This window comes from Vanacampus margaritifer, chromosome 20 (genome assembly GCF_051991255.1).
Source record: "Vanacampus margaritifer isolate UIUO_Vmar chromosome 20, RoL_Vmar_1.0, whole genome shotgun sequence".
Lineage (NCBI taxonomy): Eukaryota > Metazoa > Chordata > Actinopteri > Syngnathiformes > Syngnathidae > Vanacampus > Vanacampus margaritifer.
Window position 1 is genome coordinate 13,189,251 of NC_135451.1, and position 19,448 is coordinate 13,208,698.

General features: G+C 42.0%; 1 protein-coding gene across 4 annotated transcripts in view; it reads left to right on the top strand.

Annotated features, from left to right (window-relative positions):
- dlgap1b (discs, large (Drosophila) homolog-associated protein 1b) overlaps positions 1-19,036 on the top strand; it is a 93,785-nt gene extending 74,749 nt beyond the window's left edge. For 3 of the 4 annotated variants that reach the window (XM_077555197.1, XM_077555200.1, XM_077555198.1), the window contains 6 exons: positions 5,226-5,587; positions 5,983-6,062; positions 10,205-10,641; positions 11,389-11,480; positions 12,917-13,069; positions 13,457-19,036. In XM_077555197.1, the coding sequence (XP_077411323.1) occupies positions 5,226-5,587; positions 5,983-6,062; positions 10,205-10,641; positions 11,389-11,480; positions 12,917-13,069; positions 13,457-13,672 (1,340 nt within the window). In that variant the 3' untranslated portion in view covers positions 13,673-19,036. Of the gene's footprint in view, positions 1-5,225; positions 5,588-5,982; positions 6,063-10,204; positions 10,642-11,388; positions 11,481-12,916; positions 13,070-13,234; positions 13,360-13,456 lie in introns of all 4 variants that reach the window. The other variant, XR_013289833.1, reaches the window with a different exon arrangement.
- The last annotated feature ends 412 nt before the right edge of the window (positions 19,037-19,448 follow it).

Here is a 19,448-nt window from a genome sequence, read left to right on the forward strand (position 1 = left end):
ACATACAGCGGGCTATTGTGTCTGATAGAGCGCAGGCATCTGGTGTGTACAAACCCCCTCGGCCGACCTCGAGTAGCATGTGGCTGAGAGCCCAAGGCCGACGTCAGGTGACTCACGGATAGACAGAAGACGCTTAAAGGAGCGGACAGGAAGTTAATTAGTTTGGTAGATAGGGATCAGTTCTGCTTTCCTTTTTTTTTTAAAAAATACAGAATTTTTTTTTTGTGGGGAAGGAGGCTGGAACGGATTAATGACATTTCTATTCATTTCAATGGGGAGAGATAATTTGAGATGGAAAAAATAGGTGATGTGAGTAAACCTGACGATGGTGTTTGGTTGTGAATCACGAAGACATTGAGCCCAGGATTGTGTGGCCGTGTAATGTCACACGCTGTGAACCGCCCAGCTCAGGACAGTGTCCCAGAAAAGAAAAAAAAAAAACCCTTGGACAAACCTGTCGGTGGACTTTTTGAGCGTTTTTATACGCCAAACAAAAAAGCAGCAAGGCTTGGAAACGGTGACATGCGCGTTTCCCTCGCGATGGCTTTTGTGTGCTTGTTTTTGAACGGCGGGGGCCTATTATTCCCTCCGCGATGTCTGGCAGGCTGCCGTTGAGGTGTCGCCGGCTGCAGCTGCAGTGCGGGATCGTCAAGGTAAACAAACGGCCAACAGAAGCTAACCCCCCGCCACCCCTTTCCCGCCCTTCTGGTGCGACGCCAAGCCCACTGGCAAAGTTCATGTTGCCGCCTGTCGCCATAGCGACGCTATCACAAAAGCCGTCCAGCTGGCCTGGCTGTGTTTACGTGCGGCAGAAAAGCACGGACAAATGGATGTGTTTGTGTGACACGGGCAAATGGTAGACCCTCAGCCCAAACATGGTGCAGCTGGGCTGTCAACGACCGCCCACTACCCCCCCCCCCCCTCCCCACCATCACATTTCTATTTGTTTGGATGGGCTGGATTTTCCCGCGGCCCCCGCGTGAGGGAGCTCGCCCCTGCTCCATCTGCTTGTATTTTTTGAAAATGGCCTATCACAAAGCTGCACCAGCATGAACACCTCTGCACCGACACACCCGGTTGAGTCTCAAAGAAGGGGAAGTCTATTTTGGTTATGAGGGCTGCAGAAATGAGCCGTCTCAGGGGGAGAGCGGGCTTTTTCTTTGATAGGTCGGCAGCGGAGGCCAGGGGGGGGGGAGTTCACGCCGACGTGTCGGCCTTTGAAGCGAGGAGACTTGTCATTCACAAAATCCACAGTGCTCGCAGTCGAGATGAGATTCCACAAGTTTCCTTTCAGTGTCGGTCGGATAAGGGGAACCGTACCGCTTCTTGTATCAACCAATGAGATTGTTGCTGACTGAAAACAGATGTTTTGGAACTGGGAAAAATTGGGGTAACCTTCCCTAAAGTTAGGTTGCTCGAAATTCATTACCCTACTCTCAAAAGCTAAACCTGAGTTTATCCTATTCACAACCATAAACCCAGATTCACCCTAAATCTAAACCTACTCAACACCAACCCCTAACCCCAAACCAAAGGGCTATTTATAGATCAGTCAGGCCACATGCCAGTACTGTAATATTCAAAACATTTGGCAATGTTTAGCTGGCTATTTAACAATAAACTAAAGTTTGCCGTTACTTTGTTTTTTTAACTCTGTGCAAAAAAATAGCTATTCTTAAGAGTGTATTTATATATATATACACAATTTCACGATTTAGCTAATTTTCAACTATTCGATTTTTAAAATGACGATTAATCGAATTCATTCGACTTATTGCCCAGCCCTAGAGCAGAAGAATGAAACCTCTCCCAGGTTAGCTTAGTGCTAGCTACCTGGTACGGCAAGACACGGATGACTTAAAGTAAGTTATTTTAAACTAAAAAGAAAAAAAATTCCATCGGTTGGCCGCGTTAGCCCGTCGATATACACTCTGTATATGAGGCTTGGTAAAGTTTCTTTTTTTCTTCTTCTTCTTCTTTTTTTTTGCAAAAGTACATTGTTAGTTGATTTGGGACTCATTGCTTAAATGGTAAACAAATAGCGAACACAGATTTTGGGGGAAAGTCCAAGCTCTAGCCATTTTTATTTTGACCAATTAAAATTTAGTAAACAGTTAGCATAGCACTTCCTGTATTATGTGCTAATTCCAAAAGACTTCCAGGAACAGATTGCCACTGATTTAGCAATCAATGCGCTAAGGCTAACGCTAACAAGGCCTTTGTGTGTGTCGCTAGTCACATTGACGCACAAGCCAAATGAAACCTAAAACGCTTTCCACGCCCAGCACGGGCTAGGACATATGGTCTTTTATAAAAAAAAAACGAAATAGGAGCCATAAGTGAAGCATGTGTGGCTATGCTATATTTTCCTTGAAGCTAACATAACAACGTTATCATTTCTGTCGCCTGTGACGAATGGGACCCTGGCACTTGGAGCTGCAGTGTAAATTCTCAGTCACATCAGTAGTGCAAATGTCATTCATGTGGTTTTGCTGATGTGTTTGTAGTATCTGGTTCATGCGTGGGCAGGGTCTTTCCACTCCAGCCCTGTGAAGGTCGGCGAGCGTATCAGCGGCAGGAAGTCTGTGGTCTCCATTGATGTGGCGGGGGGCCGCGTCAACGTCGTGCCTTTTCTATCTCGCTTAGCTCTCGTTCTTTCGGGCCCGTGTTTACTTAACCTGTCTGGGCTTTCCAAACAGCTGTCATCCTCTGGAACGTCTGGCTTGCCCACTGACAGCTTCTCCCGCTTTGTTATCGGAGTGACTTTTAAATGACTTGAGGGGATGGAAGCCCCCTGAAAGCGTCTGACATTCTATCCTTTGAACCTGCGCGGCGGCTGGGGGGCAGGACCCTCTCCCGAGCGGACGTGTACCCGGTTGACCTTTTGCCCAGATGAAGCCTGCAGCGTCCGCCATATTCCCGTCGGCAGCTGGGTAAATTGATTGTAGCATGAGAAACATAGTCTGCTATGTTAGCTTCTCATGCTAACTAGCTAAACACTCGACTCCTCTTCTGTGCTTGTGTACTAAATGCTCAGATTAAACGTCATAGTCAAAGTCTAAGGCGTGCCCTGAAAATCACATGCAGCTGTACGGGATAACACAGGAAGTCAACCGTCCCTCATCTGCTTTGCGGCTCACGGTGCGCGTTTTTATTTTCAGATCGGCTGATGTCACCCCCCCCCCGCCCTCCGCCGTAGCCGCCGCGCCATTCATCCTCCCGTTTGAAGATCTTGAGCTGGCTCGGATGTCGGTGCAGGCGCATGCGGCGAGGGTGAGGATGATGTCAGCCTCTCGGTTGACCTCTAGAGGGAACGCGGGGCCTCGGCGGAGGCTCTAATGGTTTCGGGCAAGGGTGTGGTTGAACAGCCTGGTTGGCAGTAGTAGCTTGTGTGCGTCCTTTTGGAGGTTGTGTATAGTTTTTATGGGTTTTAACCTTATAAAATAGAATTACATTAAAATAAAGGCAAATGAACCATGATTATGAACGGCAGTTTATCAACTTCAGTTGGGGTTAACTAACGGTAGACAGTTTGACATGCAGTCTTTTAACTCTTTGACTGCCAAAAACGTTAAATAACGTTTAGTAAAATCCTAGGGAGGAGTGCCAAAGACGTTAAAAGACGTTTGTTTCAAAACAGAGGTGAAACTAACCATTTTCTATTGTTGATTACTGAAAAACGGAATAAGGTAGAAACAAACTTTTTTTTTCTGATGAAAGATGAGAGTCCAATCTTTTTTTGGTAGTATGTGTGTTTCCATAGTCCAAACACATAATTTTCTGTGGACCTTGAAAGATCAGTCAAAATGCTTAAATCGGCTGGCACCCACGGCATCCCTTTTCTGAAAACGTCTGGCAGTCAAAGAATTAAGCATTCACTCGCAGACAATGGCATCCAATGTCAGGTGTGCGCTGGCGTGATTTTGTACAGGTTTGACCGGTGTGAATCTGAGAGGCTCCATTGTAATGCCGATTGTAATTTAAGAGCAACTTTCATTGTGACACACTTGAAGGGTTGAGTTGAGAGCTTTGTACAGTCAGCGTATGGATGGATGGAGGGCTTAGCCATGTAGATCAGTGGGTCAAGAGGCTGACGCGATAATCCTGTTACTGCACTGACATTTCTCTAAAATGGCCCTAATCTGCTGCTCGGGTTGACTTTGAATGTCCCGAAATTCAGTGCGTGGTCAAAAAAAAAAAGGCACTACGTTTCCCACAATGCAACACTGCTTTTCATGCCGTGCCTTGTTGCCTGCGTCGTCATTTTGAGGTTATAGTGGGAGCCATGAAAAATAAAATCAATTCAAATGAAAATGTTATTTTAAATTATTGAACACGTTTAAAGAGATTTTTTTATTTATTTTGAAAATATTGTATTTAAAAATACTACATACTGCACAATATGTTAAATATGTTTTAAAAAATATAATTTTATTTCCAAATATTTACATTTTTGATAATTATGAAGAAATTATGTTAAAAAAAATTTTATTGGAAATTAATTTAAAATGTGTATATATTATACCTTTTCGCCATTTTGAGGTTATAGTGGGAGCCATGAAAAATAATGGGAAAATACTTTAAAAGTATATTTTCAATTACTTGCATTGTTAATAAATTTAGAAAAAATAATCAGAAAAATATTGAACCAATTTATTATTATTATTTTTTTGATACATTTAGAAAAAAGTTATGGTTGTTTATTAATTAAAATTATTGAACACACTTAAAGTATTTTTGTAAAGCATTTAAACCCTTTACAAATGTGATTTTTGTTGTTGAAAATATTGTATTTAAAAATACTACATACTACCCAATACATTAAATATGTTTTAAAATGTAATTTTATTTCCAAATATATTTTTTTAATAATTACAAATGATGTAAACACTTAGAAATGATTTTTTATTGTAAATTTAATTTAAATTTTTTTATATATTATACATTTTCCAGATTTAACTAATTTACAGAAATTCTTTTAAAATCTGAAATTCTAAATTAAATTTAAAATATTCATTACACACATTATGCAAAAATGTTTTTTCCAGATACCTAATTTGAAACACGTAAAAAATTAAGTTATATGGTTGCATTTTTTTCACTTTAAAAATGCTGAACACATGGTGTAATACATTGTAAATATTTCAATGTATTCAAATCACACCATATGAGCCGTTTGACATATTATTGTTGTATATAATAACCTCTTCATTCTTCTTCTGCAGTGTCGTCATGCATCACCACCTACAAGAAGACCCCACCACCCGTCCCCCCACGGACCACCCCGTCCAAGCCTTTCATATCCATCACGGCGCAGAGCAGCACCGAGTCGGCCCAGGACGCCTACATGGACGGCGGCTCGGGCCCGCGCAAGGGCATCAGCTCGCAGCCGGGCCTGTCCAACTCCACCGAGAGCATCGACAGCATGAAGGCCCTGACGGCCGCCATCGAGGCGGCCAACGCTCAGGTGCACGGCCCGGCCAGCCAGCACGTCACCAACAGCAACAGCGCCAGCGCGGTCGCCGTCGCCACTGACGCCAAGGCGCAGAAGGAAGCGCTACGCAAGTGCCTCTCCATCGGGATCCAGGTTGGCGTGAAAACCTTTCGTCGGCGAGCGTTAAAGTTCACTCATGATGCGTGTTATGTGCAGAATGCTACGCTAATAAACATGCTTCAAGGCGTTTCGATAAAGTTAGGAGTTGGAGTTCAGTTTGCTAGCTTAATGCTAACATATCAACCGTAACCATTGTATTTACTTCTCAACATCGAAGATAATCAATGAATTTCGTTTCTCTCTATGATTTAATGTTATGAACCTTCTTGACCAATCAGAGGCCAGCATAGGAAATCCTGCTTCTTGCCAGTGGAAAAGTGCAAAAGTGCTACTGTTGACATAGCTGACCACCCGCCTGCACAAACATGTCGCCAGATTTCCACCGTCATGCTCGACATGTTGATTGACAGCCGCTCTGTTGCCGACAGGTGGAGCCGGAGGAGGAGGGGCCGACGGAGGAGCAGTCCAAGTTCCACTCCATAGGAATTCAGGTGGAAGATGAGCGCTGGTGAGTGAAAAGACAATGGACGCAGCAAAGTGAAACCCGAGCGGCTTGTGGGTGCGTGTCGAAACAGCATTTGACTTGCTTGGTCATTTTGACCCGTCATAGAAAGTGTCTGGGGAAAAAAAAATCTAAATCTAAACTTCATTATTCACCATTTCATTAGTTGTTTTTCTATCACTATATTTACTACTTAAAACAAATATTTTGCAGTGAGTCGATTTGACCCGCTACATAATAGGAGGGGTAGTCACTGTCAAAAGCTTTCAGTACTAACAATTTGTGGTACCCAATTATGTCCGTTTGGAACATGAGTGATTGAGGTTTGGTGGACCCAAATGCAGGGAAACACGAGTCAAGTGCAATGCGTGGAACTTTAATTAACCATAGGGGAAAAGGTGAGCAGATAACCATGACTTGATGGGACGTGACTGGACTCCATGACTGGACCAGTCCCGCGAGTAGACTGGTTGCCATGACTGGAACAGAGCGTGACGTGACAAAACCTCGATCAGCCTTGACTTGACTTGCTGTGGAGTAACTTGACTTGGCTGTGACGAGGACGACTCGGTTAGCTGTGACGAGGACGACTTGGTTAGCTGTGACGATGACGACTTGGTTAGCTGTGACGATGACGACTTGGCTAGCTGTGACGAGGACGACTTGGTTAGAAACTGTGACGATGACGACTTGGTTAGAAACTGTGGCGATGACGTGGCTGTGGCGAAGGCTACTTGGCGGTGACAATGGCTACTTAGCTGTGACGAAGACTTGACGCACAAACTTCCGCATATAACATCGGCAATGTACCCCAAACACAACAGACTACAAACACCAACACTAATGAGACACACCTGGGGAAGGTAAGACACACAGGTGGACTTGGTTAGACATAACGAGACAAGGGAAGAAAAAAGACAAAAAACATCAACCACAGACAAAATCAACAAGAACACCCATAACAAACAAAAACCAAACTCCCACAGAACCGAAAAATGACAAATTATGCATTGAGATGTATTCAAACCACTTGTAACACATACTCACCCACATACACAATAAAAAATAATTAAAAATAATAATAATAATAAAAAAAATGAAAATGTCAAATCGGTAAAATTACCGAATGCACAATACTGAGCTCTGCAGAAGAAAAAAAAAAAAAACACTTGTAACATTGGTTTCTTCGGCATTTGTGTTCCCGGGTCAATTTGACCTGTCATCCACTGAACAAGAAAACTAATTCCAAAATCATGTACTTAAGACTTAATTGCAGTTACTACTTTATAAAGCTAGAAATCTCTCAATGGGTCAATTTGACCCGCAGCATAACAGGATGGTTTTAAGTAAAATTGTTTAGTTTTTTTTTCCCCGCTGCACACCTGATGATCCCATCACGTCACGATAATGTCCTGCAGCGCTGTAGTCAGGAATTCTAACAGAAGGAGCAGGAAGAGAAGCTAGCCAAACAGAGAGGGGCTTGTTGTGTCCAGTGTGCGGCAGCTGTCTCAGCTCACTGATGCTTGGCGTCAGAGAGACCTCCCCGCCCCCCTTTGGTCTTCCTCAAGCAGGGGGCCCCCAAAGTGACAGCTGGGCCCAGAGGATGTTGTGCAGCTAGCGGGGAAGGTGGAGGTACGGAGGGGGGAGGGTGTTTGACAGCCATCTGTTGCAGCAGTCATTGTGATTCAGGACACTTTTTTTTTTTTTGGAGGGTGAGGGGTGGTATGGCGGAGTTTTGGTTGTGAGAGGCGACGCCGTGAAAAGAAGCAGCCGAGTGTGCTTCATGAGCTGACAAGTCGTCCACTGGCGGGACACTCGTTTTCCCTGTCCTGCATGCTAATTCGGCCATTTTACAGCTCAGTGTAACAGAGTAAGAAAAGGGTTCGAATAAAATACAAATACCGAATAGGAATGTTAAATTGCAATTAACAACTCAGGCCGATAACAAAGCTCTCGGTCTGCGCGACAGCACTCAGGCAACATCAATAAAACGCATCTTGTCAGTCCTTCAAAATAAAAGCATGAGGTGAGCATCATAACATTATTTATTCCACTTTTTTGCTCCCGTGGTAGCTTAAGCAGTCAACACGAAAACCATTTTGGATTCTGAGTGTTATTATACTGGCATGCTTTTATTTTGAAGGCCTGTCATTGGACAGGAAGCGTTATGCCGATGTTGCCCAACTTGACGTCCTTTGAACCCCTTTTACACAATTTACATTATTTCCTGTGGGAAAGACTGCTTCAGTTTTCCCACAATTTTGGTTTTAATCAGACTTATTGGCACATAATTTGTTGGAAGTTGCTAACCAAAACAGCAGCACCTACTGAAATGCATAAACTTACTGAGATGAGTTCAATTGGATTGCTGTCTTTTTCTTTCTTTTTTTGGAGTGGTCTGGGCATGCCACAACTTCTTTGTGCGGATCTGTGTGTGTTTCTGTGCAACTGTCACAGGTCACAGCCTCACCTTGTTGTTTGAACTAGCATCAAACAACAAGGTGAGGTTGAGCGGGAGTGGAAGGAGGAGACATTCAACAAACACGACGTGGTTGTCTTTGCACGTGCTGGTCTTAATGTCAGCCACATTTCCAACATGTTAATTAATTTAGATACTAACCACTTACGCACCAATGTGTGTATTGTTATTGTTATTATATTGTTATGTTGTCTGTCTACCTGTGTTGCTGTTCAAATGTCTGTTACGTTATCCGATACTTCCCTGGACCAATCAAACATGATCTTTTTATTTTTCCTTTCAATTCTATTACCGGGTAGTTCTGTGTTTTCCCGCCTCCCGTCCTGTCTTTGTTGACAATCCCTCTTTTCTGTCTGCTTTCAAGTGTTTGGCCTTGCCCGACGGGAAGTTGTTAGCCGGCCGATATCGAGCAGGCCGAGGTCATTATGACTGAACACCTGCTTGGAGGAGTTACTCTTTAACTGTGCCCACACACACGCACACTCGGCAGTGCGTTTGATGTCAGCCGAACTGCACTCCCGTGTGCACCTCCTCGCTGTGCGTTTCACGCAACAGGAGAGATGAATGGGGAGGAGGAAGTGATGAATGAGAAGTTTTAAGGAGGAGTGCATGTCTGGAGTCGAGGCGGACCTGACTGTGTGTGTGTTCGTGTGTGTGTGTGTTTATGGGGGCAGGTCAAGTTGAGGGTCGCCCGAGATGTTTTTGCCAAGATTGCAAACGCTTTCTTCTTTATTATTAGCTCTGTAAGGCAAACCGTTTCCCCTTTTCACACTTCTCTCAGCACAGTACTAGTTCTAGGTCCACGTTGCTGTGTCGTTGTGACATTTGAAGATGTTAAGTTGTACCTTGAGATATGAGTGACCCAAACAACCCAATGAGTGGCCCAACAAGAATTTTGAGATGTCTTGAGTTAGTCATTATTGATTTACACTTTGTGTATTTAAAATAAACATGACTAGCCTTTAGCGTGTTAGCGTAATGCTAGCTTATTATGGAATCTGCATGGGCCGATATATAAACATGAGCAAAAATACAGTATTGAGGTATCATGGTATAAAAATTACTAATCTCTAAAATGACCTTTTTTTTCTTCTTTTTTTGCTAATTACAAAACTGGATTTTTTTCTCAACAAAATATAGAATATTTTGTACAGAAGAGTTCAGTTTAAATAAATGAATGAATGTTAACATTCTTCTTCAATTTTAATTCTTCCTAGTTAGTTACTATCTCTGGTGAGCTAATTTTAGAAAAGACCCACCGCCTACTCATGTTGTCCTTGGGGCTAACTAGTACCTGCTGGTATCATCTTCATCAGAAGAAATGTGTATCATGTTCAGTTAAAATAAATAAATAAATGTTGACATTATTCTGCTATTTTTATTCTTCTTAGTAAGTCACAATGTCCTGGTGAGCTAATTATAGAATATACCTGCATGCAACTCATGTTGTCCTTGGGGCTAACTAGTACCTACTGGTATCGTCGTTGTTGTTTTTGAAAAGGATAATGCACACTAAACAAAGCAAAAAGGCAGTATCTCTTTCTCTTGCTCTTTGCCTGCTCCTCCCCGTGCATAACTGCTCGCCAAGAAAAGTAGCAAAATAGTTACATATCGTGAACTCCACTTAAGAAATCACTAACATAGGTGACATTCTTCTCCATTTCCACAGTCACCGCCGCATGACACGCTCCAACAGCGTCACCACCGCCGTCCAAGCCGACCTGGACGACCCTTCGGACGCCCCGCAGCTGCCGCCGCCGCGCCATTGCGCCACCATGCCGCGCCAGCACTCCCGCGACTCCTCGGCCGGCGCCGGCGCCTCCACGGTCCGCATCCAAGGCTCAGGCAACCACTACCACGCCTGCGCCGGGGACGACTACGGCGAGGCGGGATTCGACCCGTCCATCCTGCCCCCTCCCGACCCGTGGATGGACAGCGCGGCCGAGCCGGAGACGGCGGATGGGGCGCTCGAGGCCGTGAGCCGCTCGGTGTGCCCGCGAGATGGACGCTGGTTCCTCAAATTGCTGCAGGCGGAGACGGAACGTATGCAGGGATGGTGTCGACAAATGGAGAAGGATCAGGCGGACAACCAGCTGCCAGATGACAGTAAGTATATTTCTAGTTAATACAACTGTACTGTACAGCAGGGGTCATCGACCTTTTTGAAAGTTTGGGCACTATTTTCATGCCCAGCATAAGACTAGTGCAAAGTGTTTTCTCTCTTTTGAATTTTCAAAAACAAACGCAAATAGAAATACGCAATTGCGCCGTTGTGGGAGTGAACAAAGCCAACTTGATTGCCAGCCGATCCCAGCGGCTCCCGACAGTCCTTTTAAATTCAATGCAGGAGAATCATGTGGTCTACATGGTGGAAGTGGACGCTTGTAAAAATGTTCCTTTTTATTGACTATGTGTGACTTCCTTTTATTTGTTATTACCAGTAAGGATTTTCTGGTCTTTAGTAAAGTAAATCTGATTGGAACAAATGTATACCATTTCAGAAATGAGCAGCAACTCCAGATTGCACATTTGGCATATTAAATATTGAAAAATCATATTTAATTTTTTCCCATGTCATCATATAATGATATGTTTTATTTTTATATAATTTGCCACCTTTTAAAGTAGTGCAAGAGCTGGATATCAAATGTGACCTTGGACAAGTGCATGACATCACCATTGTATTCACCATTCGGATGTGGCTTTCTAGTAATGATGTCATCGCCTTGCCGCTGTCATGCTGTTGCTTCACTAATGCATCGTCCCTGCCAGTGCTGCAACATGCCTGCAGTATGCGCTAGGCTGTGTGAGTAATTGCGGTGTGTGTGTGCGTGTGCGTGCGTGTGTCTGCAGTCCTGGGCAAGATCCGCAGTGCAGTGGGGAGCGCCCAGCTGCTCATGTCCCAGAAGTTCCAGCAGTTCCGGGAGCTGTGTGAGGAGAATCTGGTATGTCACCTCATCCTCTGCACGCCTCCCTCCTTCCTCCCTCCATGATGACACCCGTCCCTCCTCCCTTCTTCTCCCCGCGACACTGACGTCATCCTGCACAAATCACCCCGACGGGGCGCTCATTGACTATGCATGCAGCCAGCGTGCGCCTGCACAAGCTGTCTCCGGCAAATTGACTGAGCAGCCAAGACGCAGTTGCAGATGGAACGCGGCACGATGCGATGAAAGCCGGTTAGGTCGCAACCGAACGCCTGAGCAGCAGCAATAACATCATGATTTAATGCACCCGAGTGGCTTTGATTGAGCATTGTAAATGGAAATGAACCACATTCAGAATGTACCCGAGCAGCAGTGACTAAATGTGGATATTTCATATTCACCACATTCAGAATGTACCCGAGCAGCAGTGACTAAATGTGGATATTTCATATTCACCACATTCAGAATGTACCCGAGCAGCAGTGACTAAATGTGGATATTTCATATTCACCATATTAAGAATGTACCTAAGTAGGATTGCTTAAACATTGCAATTAGAAAGGCACCATATTCAGAATGTACCCGAGCAGCAGTGACTAAATGTGGATATTTCATATTCACCACATTAAGAATGTACCTAAGTAGGATTGCTTAAACATTGCAATTAGAAAGGCACCATATTCAGAATGTACCCGAGCAGCAGTGAGTAAATATAGATCTTACAAATGCACCATAAACAGAATGTACATAAGCAGGAGTGATTACATGTTATTAGAAATACACCATATTCAGAATGTACCCGAGCAGCAGTGACTAAATGTGGATATTTCATATTCACCACATTCAGAATGTACCTAAGCAGCAGTTATTAAATGTAAATATTAGAAATGCACCATATTAAGAATGTACCTAAGTAGGATTGCTTAAACATTGCAATATAAAAAGCACCATATTCAGAATGTACCTGAGCAGCATTGATTACATTGCAATTAGAAAGGCGCCATAGTCATAATGTACCTAAGCAGCAGTGATTAAATGTATTGCAAATGCCCCATATTTAGAATGTACCTGAGCAGTAGTGATTAAACGTGGATATTAGAATTGAACCATATTCAGAATATACCCGTATATGCAATTAGAAAGGTGCCATAGTCATAATGTACCTTAGCAACAGTGATTAAATGTATGACAAATAACCCATATTCAGAATGCACCTGAGTGCATTCTAATTAGAAATCCGCAATATGGAAAGGAAACTAGGGTTGTGAAAAAATATTGATATTGTGATGTGTCGTATTGTTAGCGCTTACGATGCATAATCAATACAACCAGATCAGATGTCGTAATGATGTTTTTTTACAACACATTCTCACTCCCAAAAATTATACTCTTGCTGATGTCACGTTTTTTTTGTCATAGTTATGTTTTTGGGTGTGCATTCGTGTTGCCCTCAGAACCCCGACGCGCACCCGCGACCCGTCTCCCAGGACCTGGCGGGCTTCTGGGACATGCTGCAGCTGTCCATCGAGAATATCAGCCTCAAGTTTGACGAGCTGCACCAGCTAAAAGCTAACAACTGGAAACCTCTGACGCCACCGGAGATACAGGTGCCTCTTTTTTAATTATTATTTCATTTATTTACTTTTTTAAATTATTTTTTGGGAATGGCTAATGGCTAATATTTTGTCCTCTGCCAAGTTTGCATGTATTCCTTTCATGTTTTTATTTTTATTTTTTGGCTGATGTCACCACTTTTTTGTCTCGTTTGACAGTGAGCCGCCATTTTGGAGAGCCTGCCCATCTCCAATTGTGCTTATTTTTGTTTTCTACCTCACAAATGGCTGCCTACGTCCACCATAACACCACAAACATTCACTGCATGCGCTTCCCCAAAAAGGTTCATTGCTACACTTTTCAAAACAAATTCGTCCCTCTGGATGAGGTGTATTCAATTCACCAGGCCACTTAAGTGTGTTTTTTACCGCCCTGTCCAGGAGAGACGCGGGCCCCCTCCTGTGCCAAAGAGGTCCCAGAAGGGCCACGCCCCGCTGGCGAGGGACCGCTCTCTGGAGAGCTCCGAGCGGCAGCGTCTGGAGGCCCGCAAGCGCCTGCTGGCCGCCAAGCGCGCCGCCTCGGTGCGCCAAAGCTCCGCCACGGAGAGCGCCGACAGCATCGAGATTTACATCCCCGAGGCGCAGACGCGGTTATGAAAACGCGCAACCAAACGCGCGCAGTAGCACTGGATGGTGACGGGTGCTAACGGACTTTACCGCATCACTGTCGCCATAGAAATAAGTATATTTGGATTATTTATTGATTGATTTATTGAGACCCCCCACCCATCCTCTTTCAGCTTTGATGTAGCACCCACGCCGCCCTCAAATCCTTTCCCTTACTCACACATTCACTCATGATGTGTCTTTTATAAGTTATGGCGCACCAGACATGGTAAAAGTTGAGTTTTTTTGTTTTCATTGTGGCCACTTTATAGTTACAGTGGTGCCTTGAGATTGATTTTAATTTGCTCTGTGACCACGCTCAAATCAAATCTCAAATAATTTCTCTCTATTAAAATCAAATGTTACACCCCCTACCCCCAAAACATTTACGTCATATATTTTACTTTAAAACATAGCATAATTTTATAATTTTATAATTTCATAATTTTATAAAATGTTAAAAATGTAACTCATACATCATGACTTAATGCCAATGATTTAATGTTCACGCTTTGGCCACCGGGGGCAGTGTAATACAGTTATGCAGACAAATGAAGAAGAATTTCACAAATAAGTTGCTGTATTTATTTTATTTTTTTTGCAGAGGACAACTAACATAATGCCTGTGAGTATATTATGCCTTTCCATATTTGTTGCCATGCTAACTTTTAGCCTGTTTTAACTGTTAGCCTACCCTTAGGTGTTAGCATAAAAGGCAATTGAGCTTAATTTAACTCAGTTTGCTTCACTGTTCACATAATCAAAAATACAACATTTAAAGGCATTTATAAGTAAAGCAGTGGAAGACATTTAAAAGCAAGAAATGAGAAAAAGTTAAGCTAGTAGTGACATTTTGTTTTTCTCATTTGTCTAATTTGACGTTTCAACAGGGAGTGGCAATAAATCATCTTGAATTTTCCTATTTGAAGAATTGTTCACTATCTGACAAACAGCTGCTTTTTGTGATTTGATTTTATCGAATCAAAAGTTGGCGCTCACACATTAAAGCAAAAAAAAAAAAGAAAGAAAGAAGAAGAAAGTCAGTAGTATCTCAAGGCACCACTGTACAGTGTTCCCAAGCTATATTGCGGTTCTAGCATACCCAGACGTCCAAGTTGCTAATGGGATTTATATTTATTTCGTGGCCCCTAATTAGCATTTTTTTTTCCCACCACAGGTTAAATCTGTTGTATCTACAATTTTTTTTAAATCCTGTGTCATGTCATGGGCTCGCTGTTCCCGACCTCTTAAAGACGTATAATAAGGTGTAACATTGCAGCTAACGACAAACTTTGACCCATGTTTGGGTAACTTGGGGGGGGGCGAGCGGGACACACAATTGCACATTTGTGCGACAAAATGAGCCTCTCGCAGTGGTCAAGAGGTCACGTATTGTCTGCACAGGTGTGCAGCTTTATGGCAAAATCGAAATATTTTTATTTATTTTTATTTTTAGACGCCCCAAAGGCCATCTTGTCTGTGATGAGTACGTGTGTGCATGTTTGTGTGTGTTAGGGACATGAGTCAGGAGTCTCACTCAACTGAAACGCTCTCACACATACTACAAAATTGTTTTTTGTTTTTTCACATACAGTACTAAAACACTCGTACTTTACTAAACTCTCTCACACACATAATTGATTTTTTCCCCTTTTTTGTCTCATATGCGGCTGAAACGCTCTCAATCAAGTTCTTGATTTCTATTTATTTTTTTCACATACACTACAGAAACACTCATACTTTACTGAAACTCTCTCACACCCTATTTAATTTTTCACACCATCTTTTTCGGTATCATGTGCGGCTGAAACGCTCTCAATCAAGTACTTGATTTTTTTCCCCACACACACTACTGTAACGCTCTCATATTTTACTGAAACTCTCTCACACATAATTGATTTTTCCCCCCCATCATTTTTTTTGTCTCATGTGCGGCTGAAATGCTCTCAATCAAGTACTTGATTTTTATTTTATTTTTTCACATACACTACAGAAACACTCTCATACTTTACTGAAACTCTCTCACACGCAATTGCATTTTTCCCCTTATCTTTTTTGGTCTCGCTCTCAATCAGGTACTTGATTTTTTTCACATACACTACTGAAATACTCTCATACTTTGCTGAAACTCTCTCACACATAATTGAGCCCCCCCCCCATCTTTTTTGGTCTCATGTGTGGCTGAAACACTCTCAATCAAGTACTTGATTTTTTTTTCACATACACTACTGAAATACTCTCATACTTTACTGAAACTCTCTCACACATAATTGAGCCCCCCCCCCATCTTTTTTTGGTCTCATGTGTGGCTGAAACACTCTCAATTAAGTACTTGATTTTATTTATTTTTTTCACATATACTACTGAAATACTCTCATACTTTACTGAAACTCTCTCTCACACATAATTGATTCCCCCCCCCATCTTTTTTGGTCTCATGTGCGGCTGAAACTCTCTCAATCAAGTGTTGTTGCACTCACACAACTGTTGTTTTTTTTTACTCTTTCCTCTCACACACAAAACTGAAATTCTCTCATTCAATATATTGAAATTCTCTTATGCGGGAAGGCATGTCTTGGTAGCGTTTGTGAGTGGTAATCGTGAATGATGTCTCTGACAACCCCTTCATGCGCGTGCGTATGTGTTGACATAATCCATTCAAAAACTCTTCCTATGTTGCTAAAGAGGTGTCTACGAGTACGATTTAAGGGGGGAACCTCAACAGTCCCAGGTCAAAAGATTAGGTACACCTGCACAAACCAAAGCAAACAACAACAAAAATCTGCCTTTACAAAGATCATGTTTACTTGCTGGATTGTAATTTAACGTAATGCGTTATTGTGATTCGTTGCATTGTACAACTGCACTGCATCATATGGAGAGCTGTGCTAACTCTATTGCCTGCAAGATTAGTCGATGTGTTAGTGAGATCTTATTTGTAGCAATTATTAATCCATCAACAAGTATGTAGTTTTTTTTTTTACATCACCTTTTTTAATTCTTGAAGATAAAGTCAGTTATTTATTAATCCCTCTCTATTTATTTTGTATTTTATTGTACATTGTTACATTTGTAAATACATTTCATTCTTATTTATTTTTTTTATACTTTATTACATCCCAATGTATTGCCTCGAAACGGCATTATCTTAGTAAAGACATTTTCAATTGCCCTTTTTTTTTTTTCTATGCAAATTTTAATCCCTGATGGGGAATTCAGTTAGTTGTAAATTCCACTTAATTTATTTTTGACATTATTTTATTATTCTATAAAATACACGGATACTTTTGTAGTGGTATTATTTCATCATTTCATTTTATTGCATTTATTTTTCAGATATATACCAATTTTATTAAATTATATATTATGTAATTCATTGTGTCAAAACTGAGCATGCTCATCTTTAAGTTTTTTTCGTATTCGTATCATCGAGTGTTACATTGCATTGCATTGTGTAGGTGTACCTAATAATGTGGGGTGTAGGAAAGGTGGACACACCCAGCCAGGCGCTCTCAGATGACTTTTTAAAACCGTGATGGGTTCTTTTTTAATAAACTGCTTGTATATTTTTTTATAATGTCATTTTTGATGACATCTTTATTGACAGTATTAAGACAAGACGACTCGCCAGGATTATTTATTTATTTTCCTCCTCACTGTGCTAACTCGCTGAAGGTTGTAGAAAAGCTTTTTTTTTTTTTTCTTCTCCTCACTGTGTGGTTCTATTTTTTTTTCAAACAATTATTTATTGAGTAGGGGACTGTTTACCGGCGCACTGACTTTGTGGCCCTTCTACTGTGTTTTCCTCCCTTTTCGTTTTCCCTTTGCGCCTTAATTTGGACAGTCGAGCACAACGGCGGTCTCAGGGGAAGACGCGTGTTTGTATGCGTGTATGTGCGACTCTACGTTGTCTCTGCTGTCAATCAAGTGGGATTTTGCCATCACATAGGAAGCTAGGAGGCTAGGCTAGGAGTTTAGGAAACGTGACGAGTCGGCTAGTTTAAACTGATGTGCTCATGTTCTTGTGCCATTGGACTCGAAACCGAAGTGACAAGAGTTGCCTGCTAATCGCTAGCCCCTTTCACACAATCTGTAAAAGACAGCTTATTTTTTTTTTATTTTTTTTTTTTGCATCTTTGTTCAAAATAAGCCAACACGAAATGGGAGGAGCCAAAGTCAACACTGCAATTTTTATCATTTCAAAATCAAGTATTTTAGAGATGTAATTGCAAGTACCGTGATCGCGACAATTTTGGTCTCAATGCGACAATTTTGGTCTCAATGTAAAAGAAAATTTATTTATTCACATAATTAAAAAAAAACAAAAAAAAAAACACACACAGTCAATAAACCTGACTACAGTGGAGGTGAAGGGAAGCTACAGGTGTTATAAAAAGTCTACACACCCCGTTGAAATAGCAGGGACAATGGCACAATTGTTACAAGGGTCTATCTGCACGTGTGCCTGGAAAAGACACTTTCCTTTTCAACAGTAGCTCTGGAATTTCTTTTTTTTGTTTGTTTTATGTCGGGTCTTCAGTTACGACTTTGTTTGCGTTCAAATTAGTTGCCCCAGAATTTTTTCAGTATTTATTTATTTTAACTCTTTGACTGCCAGATGTTTTCAGAAAAGGGATGCCGTGGGTGCCAGCCGATTTAAGCATTTTGACTGATCTTTCAAGGTCCACAGAAAATTATGTGTTTGTACTATGGAAACACACATACTACCAAATGAAAGATTGGACTCTCATCTTTCATCAGAAAAAAAAGTTTGTTTCTACCTTATTCCGTTCTTCAGTAATCAACAATAGAAAATGGTTAGTTTCACCTCTGTTTTGAAACAAACGTCTTTTAACGTCTTTGGCACTCCTCCATAGGATTTTACTAAACGTTATTTAACGTTTTTGGCAGTCAAAGAGTTAATGACTTTTGGCTCCTCTGATGCTGTATTTTACAGGATGACTTTGTGAAAGAGGCTCTTGACTAGCTGACGTTTTGGGGATTTTTTTTTTTTTTAATTTGTATTCGGAAAGGGGGGTATGCGGGATGCCATCACTCACTTTTACGTATTGAATTTTTTTTATTAATGAATTTGTGTGCATGTGTCAAGTTCCCAAAATGACACTTTGTTCATAATCATGATAAGAACATATCAACTCCTGGTGTAGCAGGGAGTTCGTGATGTAGTTCAATTGTACATAAATGAATGTTTCCCCCTGTGTAAATGTAAATGAAATCAGATAACCTTATGAAGCAGACATTTTTTTGTAATCAATGTTGCTACGTGTTTAATGGATGTGATGGCACGCGTGTGTGTGTGTGTGCGAGCATTAAAATGAACCCTGTGGCCATTTCTCTGCGCTCTCTCTCTGCGTGTGTTTTCCGTCGCGCCGCAATCGAAAGGCACGGCGAGGGGAAAAGGGCGACGTGAAGCGATCCGCGGGGCCGCCGCCCCGTAATTACGCCTTGACCTCGGCACTGCTCTTGGCTCGTCAAACGCGCGCCGGCCGTGCAGTGTTGACTTATAAATATATATATATAAACGTTCATCTTTGCATTCAATAAAACTCAATGCAGCTCTGCTTACCTTTTGGCTAGGATATGGTAGGGGTGTGACTGTCGCTTGATGGTGGCGTTGGCTCTTAAGCCAGTCTAGCTGATGATGTCACAGGCAATGAAGAAGGTGCAATAACGTAAGTGATTCACAACACTTTTTCAAAATGGCAAAATTTTGCGAAATTTTAATTGTTTATCATTTTATTTATTG